General features: G+C 39.0%; 2 protein-coding genes across 5 annotated transcripts in view; one reads left to right on the forward strand and one right to left on the reverse strand.

Moving 5' to 3' along the window:
* Positions 1-5,071, forward strand: part of LOC104951371 (anoctamin-4) — a 255,164-nt gene extending 250,093 nt beyond the window's left edge. For all 3 annotated transcript variants that reach the window (XM_010778011.1, XM_010778012.1, XM_010778013.1), the window contains 4 exons: positions 995-1,114; positions 1,543-1,648; positions 1,992-2,198; positions 3,526-5,071. In XM_010778011.1, coding sequence (XP_010776313.1) covers positions 995-1,114; positions 1,543-1,648; positions 1,992-2,186 — 421 coding nt within the window. In that variant the 3' untranslated portion in view covers positions 2,187-2,198; positions 3,526-5,071. The remainder of the gene's footprint in view (positions 1-994; positions 1,115-1,542; positions 1,649-1,991; positions 2,199-3,525) is intronic.
* The window catches only part of klhl5 (kelch-like family member 5), an 81,660-nt gene that overhangs the window by 15,081 nt on the left and 53,971 nt on the right, over positions 1-12,608 (reverse strand). The window lies entirely within an intron of this gene.

The raw sequence follows: 12,608 nt of genomic DNA on the forward strand, positions 1-12,608 counted from the left end.
ACACCTGATCACCCTACACACACAGTTCTGCCCCTCACACACACACGCTTCAAATCAAGTTGCATAAATGCTTGAGCTACGTTTTTATTATAATTACTGTGAAATCTGCCTATTATGTTTTCGTCATTATTACAACAAACACACACTTGCAACTGATAACACTGGCAATGATTTTAGATGTATTAGACTATTAAAAAAAGAAATCATGCTTCAAATAAGTGGGGGTACGGCGTACCCCCGCGTCCAACGCCCACTACACCACTGACTGCAACTACAAAAAGCTAAGGTTTGTTTTCTCATCAGGAAATGCAGACCGGCTCAAACAAAAGATTTTTAAATCATCATCCTCACGATCATTTAATATATCATATGTTCGCCGAATTGACATGAAAGCACTAATAAATGTAGTTTCATCCACTTGAGTTTACAAAAATAATCGATTTGTTTTTATATCACATCCGACGGGAGGAAATTCAGCAGCTCTCACTATCGATTTGTTATCCTAATTTAATCATCATCTTCACCACGATCATTTATGTTTATGTTCGCCGAATTGACATGAAAGCACTGACAAATATGAATATACTGTAGTCAACTTCATTAAAACGTTATTAACGTGCCTAAACTCAGTAATTCACCATTTCTACGCATTACAACACACTTTGTCCGTGTTTGGCTCTCTCGCCGCACAGTGAAGCGTTCCCGCATTGACGTCACTTCCGGCTTCCCCCAAAACCTCAAAATGAGTCGAAGGAATTTTCCCGCGATGTTCGAAATTATTGATATTTATCGGAACGGTATCGCTTTTTCTTTTTTAAACTGACGGTTCGAGATTACTAGTAGCCCACTATTTCATTGCACAACAGTTGTTGGGTTCGTGTCACAGGCTCTTTAAACCATCTACAAGTAATTGAATACAACTCTAAAATAACAGTTTTCGAGTTAGTATATAGTGATAAAGTGCCCTCTTAATGACTTCCTTAATGTGCTACAGGTGTATGATGGGTTACGTTAACGCCAGTCTCTCAATATTCCGGGTGTCTGACTTCGAGGGGAAATCACAGTCCATGACTAATGGCTCCGAACTGTTTGGAGAAGCTGTGAAGTATTGCAGGTAAGATTTTACAAGTCTCTATTGCACTAAAAAATAAATGTTTGTTGGGAGCATTTTTAAGAGGAATTGGATGCAACCATTTGTTTCAGTTTTTAAGTCTCTGCCTTTTAAGAGTTAGATGTTTTTGCTGTTGCAATAGTGTTACCTACATGATTGGGCGCAGCTTTGCAGTAAAAAACAGTTGATTTTGGACTGATGTAAATATATACTGAAACTTGACTTTTTGGCAGAGAGCGCAAGACAATAATTCTAGTTTTGAGTCTTAATAAAAATAAATACAAATTGGTTTTGCCTTGTTCTGTTTATTAAGCTGTGTCGACATGCTGAGCTTTAGAGATTTTTCTGCTGGCCAATGAATAACTGACATGACTAGATTTATTTAGTGCTACTTTGTGATGACCTTTGAACCCATCTGTTGGACCCACCAGGTATCGGGACTACAGAGAGCTTCCGGACTCCGCTGAGCCGTACGGATACACTCTGCAGTTCTGGCACGTCCTGGCTGCCCGCCTAGCATTCATCATTGTATTTGAGGTCAGCGTCTTTTTCTGATACTAATGATAACAGACGGCAGTCTGGCTTTGGAAATGGATTCTTTCATATATTGTTGTCAATGCTTTTAAGCTTTCTGTCTCCACCATTGAGTGCCCATCTACTCACTAAGCGTTTTAAAGTAACATCAAAAGTGTTATAAATAAAATGTATTAATAATATCATTATTATTAATCATCAATGTCAATGTCTCAAATTCTAAACTCCCTGTGTTCGGTGTTTCCCACCTCATCACTTTAGTATTTCATTAATTAATTGTTTTATTAGGAGACATGGCTCTGGCCTTATGGCTACGGTTAGGTAATGATGTGCTCTGTTTTTGCAGCATATGGTGTTTTCCATCAAGACGCTGATTGCATACCTGATCCCTGACCTCCCCAAAGACCTGCGCGACAGAATGCGTAGAGAGAAATACTTGATCCAGGAGATGATGTATGAGGCCGAGTTGGAGAGACTCCAGAAGGAGAAAAACGACAAGAAGAAGAAGAAAGAACAGGCCCATCACAAGGAATGGCCCTGAACGCAACAACTGGTACAGTTGGAGAATCAGAAAACAGTTTATAAGACATTATTCAGCTCGATTCATGACTCTTTTCGGGTTAAACTGTAGGGTTTTCTCTGTGTGGAAGCCTGGCCAATGTTAGCAGCTCAACTATTAAAATATATGAACACTACCGTTTTAGAAGTATGATTGGCCCAGGCTTTCCGGGGACATACAGTTTTAGCCTCTGTTAGGTCAGTGTCATGTTTAATGTACATTTAAGAGCCCTCTTATATAATTGGCTATTTAATTTGTGTAAGCTGGATGGATTAAAACTTTACAGAAGAGAGTTTTTCAAATCATTGTTTTGGATTTTATTCAACAGAGCAGCTATTCGAGCGGAGAAAGTCAAGGGATGGTGGCTAGAAAGTTTACTATTGTTTACCGTCTGTTGTTTAGTCAAGGACCTATTCTTTTAAAAAGACCACATTTCGATAAAACATATTCTGAAATTGAGTGTAATGTCTGCTAGGGGTGCACAAAAACAGATAAGAGATAGAATCGCGATTCTATCTCTGCCGATTCAGATTAGATTCAGAAATTCCAAGAATCGATTCACATTTTTTTTCTTGCCACAATGCTGTTTTCCATTTTTTATACGACGTGAGCTCCGTAATGTCCCGCTAACATGGCACTTTGACTGGCAGCATCCAGGGAAACACACCAGGAAATCCTCTTCACTCTGTCCGCTCTTCATGCCTCACAGGCCGGACTCGTGAGCCCCCGTAATGTACCGCTAACATGGCACTTAGACTTTATGCAGCAACCAGGAAGCACACCAGGAAATCCTCTTCACTCTGTCCGCCCTTCATGCCTCACAGGGCGGACTCCTGAGCTATTTTGAATCACGAATCGATTTGAATCGCGAATTGATTTTGAATCTAATCGTGATATTTCCTGAATCATGCTCCCCTAAGCCTCACTAATCAATGTATTGCATCCTGTATGTGCTATACAATAATACAAATCTAAGTAGAAAGTAGCTAAGCTAACGTTCACAAGATTCATAACAAGTTATTTGGTTAAGTTGAGTTTTTTATTTAATTTGAACTCTTTCCAGCCTCAGTCCACAAGTGGTTAAAGGTAAATACATTTTACATTGTAAAACATGGGATAGGGTTAGGCTAACCCGTTGGGTTAGGGTTAGTCTAGGGTTAGTCTGACCCTAACCCAACATGCCAGAATAGTTGGCACAATTTGTGGCCAAAACCAAGGAACGACAAACTCATATTAAACCTTTCAGAGTTGTTGACTTATATAATGCTCTATGTTTTTCCAGTGTTAACAGGCCTTACCATATTGTTTTTCCTGTTCCCAGGTTATCAACTGGTGTTTGAAATTCACTGCACAGTGGAGAAAGGGGAGGAGCGCTGGGTTTCCTGCATGATAATGGACCCTCATTCCTTCCTCAAGCCATGTCAGACCAGCACCTCCAAGAGGACAGTAGATGAACTGCATCGAGCGGGCCTTGTGGCTTCAAACATAACGGATGTCCTCTTTTTGCTACTTTTGTTTTTTCCGTGTGTTTTAACCACGTTGGACCATCTATGCTACAGCGTATGTCTTCAGATCCTGAATGTAGATTCCAAGACTAAACTGTTTCTTGATTTAAACAAGAGAACAAACTCTTCCCAGCTTACTGAATGACAAACCCTGTTTACATTTCTCCTTGTTTGAGGAGTTCACATGCTGCTTTATTGTAAATAAAGATATTTAAATGTCCGGCCATCTGCTCTGCTAGTGCAATAAAAAACTGATAATGCAATTTCTGAAGAAATTGCGGTGTTCTTGCTGGCTAGCTACTGACAATAAATGAGTCTGTACTCGGTAGCTAAAGTGTGTTGATTGAAAGCTGAAGATGTATTTGCCTCATGTGTATTAGGGTGCTGAGTAGCATTGCTTAATAAAGAGCTTGAAGCTGAACTGCATTTATGGCTAAAAAAAATGTATTAAGGGGCAGCTAAAGAAGTATGTAGAGTTGGAATGATAGTTATAGTGCGAGCAATAAAAGGTTTTCTTATAAATTGTATAAAGAAGGAGTTGAGGGGTGTGTGTGTGTGTGTGTGTGTGTGCGCGTGCGTGCGTGCGTGCGTGCGTGCGTGCGTGATATTTTAAACTGCAGTTACACCCGTTGACTGTACAAATTCACTGAATTAGAATTTGGAGCTACCTTTTTAAAGTGAGTGGCAGGGTTAGGTAAAAACAACGCTAGCTTACAGTTCTCCAAATAAAAAGATGTCCACATACAAATATACATTGATGTTCTCTTCACTCACATTTGGCCAACAAATCATTCCTTAAAGCACGACCAAGCGTCAAAGCCTTTGTATGCCTTCATACCTGTAAATCAGGTACATATATATGTCAGGAAACCCGAGTCCTGGTTCTTTGTTTACTTGTTTTTTTGCTGTTTTGCTTCTAAAATGTATTTTCTAAGCCTGTCTTACTAGGTGTCATTCTGTCTGCGTTCATAGTTTCATTGTTTAAACAAGGACACATTTGTTTACAACTTGATGACAGAACTTTGCAAAGTCTGAGAATAAGTTCAAGAGAAACTTTAAAGAGAAATGTAACCCAACTAACTTAAAACATTGAGTCCTTTTATTTAACTCTGCACAACATGCCAGAAAAGCTTTGACCGATTATGCTTCACCGATTATTTCTGATAATGTCGTGGATGAGCTGAACATTTTGACGTTTAAATTAAGTTGAACAGGTTTGCAGAAGAAAAAGGATAATAAATGTTGGCCCAGCAATCCCACCAATAAAAGTTATTTAGATATCTCTATGAAATATGTGGCAGTGTCTACAGCTGGCTAGAATGGAAAATGCTTTCCATTTGAATTTAGATCCATAACTGCATTAATAAACATTATTTATTGTAAATACATTTGACTTTGACTTTTTTCTCTTTCTTTGTGTCGAATTGAGATGGTACAACACTTTTAACCTCCCTAAAAAGATATACCTGTGCAAAAATATGTAATGATTCTACTGTTAGAAGCAAAACCACCTTACATTTGAATACAGAGCAGATTTATTTAAATGACATTTGAGCTAAAAGCAGACCTAAAGGGGCCATATGATGCTTTTTTTAGGGTTTTCCTTTCAGGTATTGTGTTATATAAGTAGTTGTTTATGTAAATGGTCTGCAAAGGCAGAAATCGGCCATTTAAGATAATGATAATACATATTATTAAACCTTCTGGGAATTCCATTTCCCAACAAAACATTCAAAGCCTTAGCCACTTTGTGATATCAAGACTGGGGAGAAATGGCTTAGGCCTTTATTTATTTGCTATACTTTTGACATATTTGAAAACACTTTAACAACACTGTAATCAGCTGTTACCCACCAAGCAGAGGTTTGCAGTTGAGTTGAGTGTAAACTCCTCGAGGGTTGCTAAAATCAGCCTCTGTGTAAACATCATTGTTGATGTAAATCTCTCTCACACCACCAGAGGGGATCAGAGTGCTTACACTTCAGCACACCGTACAGTCACACTAAGTTATTGTCATGGTTCTCATGATTACATAATAACAATAACAACAATATACTTTTCCCAATTTGTACATAATGCAAATTGAGTGAATTCAGGGAGGGGGAGATTATCCTTTAACATCCATCACACATGTTTTAATATCAATTCAGATTGTATGCTGCAGTTGGCCAAAAGGAAGAACAGCTTGTTATCCCCCTCAGTCATTAAAGCTCCATACGCTTTGATGAAACACAGCACTGCCTCCACAATTATGTATTTACATGGGCCTCTCCACGGAAAAGCATAAAAGTGATTCTATAATTTCACTTTCAAATACATCTGTAGCTGTGTCTAACACAATGCAAATCCCAAACACATGCATTTACACAACAACATCTATCAATATCTGCTCATTTTGAACATACAAATAATCATAGATTAGAGATCAGGGGCTTGTCCTCCAGCAAAGATTAATTACTCTGGTGGCATTGGCAGAAACTCCATTTTGATTATTAAAAGCAGGGGACAGAGGAGGCAAACTGTGTTTTGTTTTCTATCAGGGGAACTCTTCTCCTCCCTAAGAGGATTATCCCGGACACACGCTTAGGAGTTATGTAAGGCAGTCAGAGGATAACATCTGACATTTCCTCATATCCTTCATTTTGGCAGCCGAGTTAAGGGAATGTAGATGGGTTAGCATGTTTGTAAAAGAAAGACAGATATGTAGACTCACTAAACAGTAATGATGACTTTTATATTTAGCATGGAAGGACCTGTCACCTTAATTCTCTATTTTAAAATATATTTTGACTAGCAAAGCATAGGTTCTGTGATAAAGACTTTATTGTATATTATTTGTATACTTCGTACAGTGCATTTCTTTTTGCACATTTCTGCACAAATCTACCACTACATATATATGTTTTTCATATTTTTATTTTGTTTTCCTTCTCTGTTTCTTGACCTTTGCAAAACTTGCTTTGATTTTTTAAAATGTTCTGCACTACTACACCAAAAGAAATTGGTAAAATCCATTTAGCAATATAATGGATTCTGATTCTGAAAAGAAACGGCAACGATGAACATCTTTATTTAATTTGAAGGTCTTTCAAAGAAAGAAAACAGGACAAAATGGTTCTGAGTGGTATTTCAATGATGTGAATACTTCAGAAGGACAGGGGGAAATTATGAAGCAACAAAGAAAAAAGCTTGACTCAGAAAAAGAGACATATCACTTTTTGATTTCAGTTCTTGGAATGTCCAATGTTCCATATTAAATCTGCGTTCATAAACATATTTGAATTAACAATGGATCAAATAACTGGGTCATGTGAAAGGTGATGCTCATCCTTTCCCTGGATATTCTTTCAGCTCTTTGTTTTGGTTTAAAAGCCTTTAACTTCACTTTTTGGTTCACTCTCTCAGCTCTAATCAGTTTCATTATGTCACTTAAAATTGTTTGTCAGCAGGATAAGTGAAAAAGGATAGGATGAACTTTTTATGACACTTGTTGAAAGGGTGTATAGCAAGTATATAAATAGTATCCAAATAACGGGAAGGCAACACAAATAATTTCTCACTTTGGTTAACGTTGCCGGATAGCGCATTTAGCTTTAGAAAAGATCTGTGTTCCAAGTGCCCTTAAGTTCCCAGCTGCTGATAACCCCACTGTGACAAAGCAACATGGCGACCAGCTAGTAAAGGTGGCAGGACATACAGAACAAAACAGACATTTCCCTTTGTTTAGGGAAGGCCATTGGGAACTTTTGGGGCCGTTAAGGAGAGTAAAGTCTTCAAAGTCTCTGTCGTCTTGACCTGCTACCTCTTATCCCACAAACCACAAACATTTTGGAATTTGCGGTGATATTCCTCTGCCGCAGACAACTGACCTTATTGGATTCGTCCATCATTCTTACAAACATATCCCATCTGAACGTGTGAAGCTGACAATTGAGCGGCCCCAACCGAGCAAGGAGGCAGAGGCAGAACATCCAAAAATATAACCCGGTGTGGGCATTTATTAAACTCGAGCACAGGACACAGCCTCAATCTTGCTGTTCCCATGAGCACAGTCACCAGCCAAAAGGATCTCACACACACACAAACAGGAAACACAGAGCCCAAATACCCTCAGACTAATCAAACCAACAAGACACAGGTGAGGGGGGAGGAGACAACACAGGGCACCAGGTGGCCACAATCACCAGTAACAGACATGGGGGAAGGGGAACACTTTTCAGAATAAAACCAGCAAACAGAGACAGACAAACTAAAACACAAACAGATGCACAAACTACATACATTTCGCCACCAACGAAGCTACACAATCCGTAACGGAGGCCGAGATCTATGGCCCCAGAGATCACCTCCGTTACAGAACGAAACGCTCTATGTGCATTGTGCTGAATCTCTTTCATGGACAAATGTATTATATTTTAGGCAACTGCTGAAGATGAACAGTATTAAACATTCTGAGAGTCTGTGATGCCGGCTCAGTTAAGCTTGAAATCAAATACATCTGATTGCCCAAATATGTATGTGTTCATGTCCTGACGTCTCAGTTCATTTGGAATATTTACATCCACTGGAGGCCAAAACACATCAGACGATAGCTTCATGGTGTACTGATGAATCACCGCATGCTTCAGATAAGGAGGGCTGTTTGTCTGCTGGCGGGCAGATTGTTTGCACTCAGACACTCGAGAACAACGACTTGATGTCACATCCTGGATCATGGCTGCCATGCCAGGAAAACTAAGAAACAACATGAAAAGAACAACAGCGGTTTCCAGGGCAACACAACTCAGAAGTTCTTGAAACAAAGTTGTTCATCTCTTATATTATGCCCTTGTGAAGTCACTTGGACTTTAGGGAAATGAAGGTTACTTGACAAACAATGCACCCTCAAGCAATATGACTGGGTAAAGTGTGATGGGGGGGAGGTAACTGCTATGGTTACAGCAAGGAAGGTGAAATGAGGCTGAATTAATTGTGTCCTTGTATACTCCCTGTGTCTGAAACTCAGTCGTGTTGCTTTTGACTTCATTAAGCTGCCGTCATTAGCTTCTTATTGCAAATGATCTTCATTCTAAGCTGTCACTAGACTGAGTATGTGACCTTCTCTTGTCTCTTTCAGAGGAAATGTCACTAACACACAAACACCTCAACTACATAACTGGGCTTAAGAGCTGCGAGAGTTTGTCAATTCAAGTTTTTTCAAGAGAGAGTTAACTTATAATAAATGTTCTGTTTATACTGTACTGTGAATCCAAGACAATATGTAAACTGGCGGCAGTTTCCAGATTGCACATTTTAATGACAATCTGACCTCACCAACTCCTTCCTCCCTCCGATGGTCCCACATTATGCCCAACAGCCTGGCTTATCAGTCATTATCATTCCTCCCTATCTTATTGTGGGCTGAACACTCACTCCTTCACTAGATAGCTCACTTTACTCTCACATCACTGAATCACACACTCCCCTCTCTCTGCCTCCCCCACTTTCGCTCACAGGCCTCTTAAACTAAAGCATACAGGAAACATAATGTCTCTATCCTAAGCTCTACTGCTCTACTCTCAAGCACTTCATCATTATAAGCTCGCTAAATAATGTTCATGACCCTTGATAATGATCTTTGAACTCCTTAAAAGGGTTACTCATACAGTATTGGTCTTATAGTTTGAAGTATTGGTTTCATATTCATCTTTAAAGCTGTCTGGAGGCAGTCATATAAAAAGGTATGAAAATGAGGCGTGTGGCGCAGTGGACTAGTGCGTTGGTGTTGGGATCAGGGGAGCACAGGTTCAAACATGTCAACATGTCGTTGTGTCCCTGGGCAAGACACTTCACACTTCATCCCAAATTGCTCCTGTGGGGATTGCCCACAGTATTGAGTATGTAAGTCGCTTTGGATAAAAGTGTCTAACAAGTAACATGTAGTGAAATGTAATGGAATGTAATGAAATGGCTGCCCTTAGATGCATACTGGAGATGATTCATATTGAACCATTTTTGTAAATAATAGTTTAAATAAACGAATTATTTCTCAAATTACTTTATCCATTTATTATTCTACATATTCAAACAACCCCTTATGCCTCAAGTTCAAGCAGGAAGACTGGTTATACATTCAGTCACTCCACCGCTGCATATAATCATCTTATCATGGGTCTTCTCTTTTAACCAATTATATTTCACCACAATCTCCAGCAGCCAATCATTGTGCTGCAGTCAAACTTTGGGCCCGCCTCTACTCCATTTACCTCCTGTCATAATGTCCAGTGCCCAAGAGAGCTAATCCAAAGACCACACCTCATCACATCTCCTCTTCTTCCCATCTCCTCATCAAATCCAGATCTTCAGCATCACCACCTGTTTCCCACTTAAGATATACGATATCGGTATTGGGGTCTAATCGCCAAAGACTATAAACATTTATATCATATGCCGCATTCGTCAATAAATGTTCTGTAAATCAAAAAATTAGGTCTCTCCTGATTTAACTGTAGCTGATTTAAATGCATGATAAGCATTATATAGTGGAACAAGTAGGACATCACAACATGAGTCCATCCTGCATGCTTGACAAAAACATGATCCACAGCTTATTGACGCGGCTTCTCACAGTTATTACAGATGTTCTCCTGCAGGTTGTATGATTTCTGTGTTATCTTAAATGTCCTTTTTCATATGCGTTAGAAGCTCAAAGGTATTCCACATTAACTTCTCATTAAACTGCTGCTTTCAATTATTCATCTGTTACATTTTTTTATAGAGTCAATAATTCTTCACTTCCAATCATTATGAAAAACATGAAATATAAATGCATTTTCAAGGAGATGTTGTATTCATGCCAGCAGCATTACTCTAGTATGAGGTGTACAAGGTGTGATAAAAGCACAATAGGGTCAACCCCCATGGGGCTCCAAATGTCCACTCAAAGATTTGCTTTGTGCTGTAAATAGAGGAAGTGTCTATCAACTGGCATTCATTTTTCGTGTATGCTGTATACGAATATTGTCAAAGGAGAATTGTGGAAAGTATCATATTATCTTTGCTTATGAAACACCGGAAGCCTGAGGTGAAATGAGGCTGAATTAATTGTGTCCTTGTATACTCGTCAAATAGCTTTTAATGTAACTGTCAGAACATGGGGAAAGGACCAACATTAATAATATCATGATAATCAAAAAAATTTAAAATGGCCCCATTGTCTGAAATGTGAACATATTAATGCTCCTATTCCAGCTACAACCCACACATCCATTACACTCCTTCAGCATCTGAATTATGGATAGTCGTGAAATTACTGCATATAGATCGGGCTCAGAGATTAAAACGCCTCTGCGGTGTCGCACTGTATTTGTCTAATTTTGCAGGATTCCACAGAATTTCATACGTTATGTAAAGTTATATTATTACACCTACGCTGATAGTACAGTGCTAATAATACAAAAACTGCAATAGTATAGTGCAAACATATCTGGATTTAAATAACCCTTTATAAAAAACATGTAGTTTTTTGTTCCTCAAACCAAGATGTCTGTTACCTTTAAGGGAAAAACGGATATTAATGTCAAACTGCTGTATTCTACATAAACAGGTCTTCCACGTTTATATGACGGTAGGACTTTTATACCAGCTATGGTCTTTCTGTCATAAATGTGTTGCATTTAAGCTTCTATTTTGTTTTATATTTGTAGAATGCCCCTTCAAAACTTAAAAAAAACCTAGGTGCCAGAAATTAAATCAGGATTAGGGTTCTACATTTTTTACAGGCATTAGCTTGATATTGTTAACTGAAGTGACCACTAGCAGCAATGGGAAAAGCAGTAGTTTCTCTAGTGGAGAGACAACACCTGCAACAATCTAAATGTCCATCTGGACTTGTGAAAGCACCTACGTCACGGTGAGAGGTGCGGGATTAAATTAGTCCCGGTGGGATCTGTCACTAGCTGAGGTCTCTATTCAACACCATGCCTCTAAAGGCTTTCTGTGTCCTCCTCACTGCCCTTACAGTCAGGACAGAGGGTTCATTTAAATAAAAGTGATTGACAAAACGTATTTGTAATCAACGGACGTGTGTCTGAGCAGCAGCAACACAAAATCCCCGCTTGGAAACAAGTGATGGACGTGGTTGATGAATCAGAGAGGAAGCTGAAATTACAGTTCCTGACTCGTACGCTAGAGCTCCATATCATCACCCTTAAATGATGTATGTATATAAGATAAGAAGTCGATCAAATGCCAGTTGACCATCAGTCCCCAAACAAGAATCACCAAACCTTCCCCCTCCTGAGAAATGCATAAGAAAAATAAGGTTCTAAAAGGGTTTTGCTTCTTTTTATTTTACAATAGCCATCCAAAAGGCTTGTAAGAGGATTTTTGAAATGCGATTTGTTGACTCACTCAGAGGTTATTTGTCATGCTCAAATCCTTCTGATGCAACACTACTTTTCAGTTTTCACCGAAACGGCCTCTTTTCATTTGAGCTCAGAGTAATACTGAAAAACAGCTTTGACCAGATCTCTAGAGAGAAATGTGATGGAAATAAATAGAGCACAAGTCAGATAAGAGCATTGCTGTTACATTCCCTTCACAATAGGATAAAAGAAACACTTATATTGAAACATAACAGGAGTGTATACAGACATTTAAGATAGGACATGTGCGTCAAAGGAGAACAAGGCTCTTCTTAGACATTATTCCACACACATATAAAATAATTGAGGACGAATTTGGGTGTGCGAAATCGCTCTGATTTCTGTGACACTAATATGGGCTGATCCCTGAGCCCAAACCCCCCTCGTTTGATCCCATAAGGGTCAGTTCTTCTGAGTATCTGCCATTAGTAAAGCTGTGTGTCAGTGTAACAAGGTGGAAGGTTAGCAAGGAACTATATTTCTGACAGGATGAA

This window comes from Notothenia coriiceps, unplaced genomic scaffold (genome assembly GCF_000735185.1).
Source record: "Notothenia coriiceps isolate Sejong01 unplaced genomic scaffold, NC01 NC01_scaffold00018996, whole genome shotgun sequence".
Taxonomy (NCBI): domain Eukaryota; kingdom Metazoa; phylum Chordata; class Actinopteri; order Perciformes; family Nototheniidae; genus Notothenia; species Notothenia coriiceps.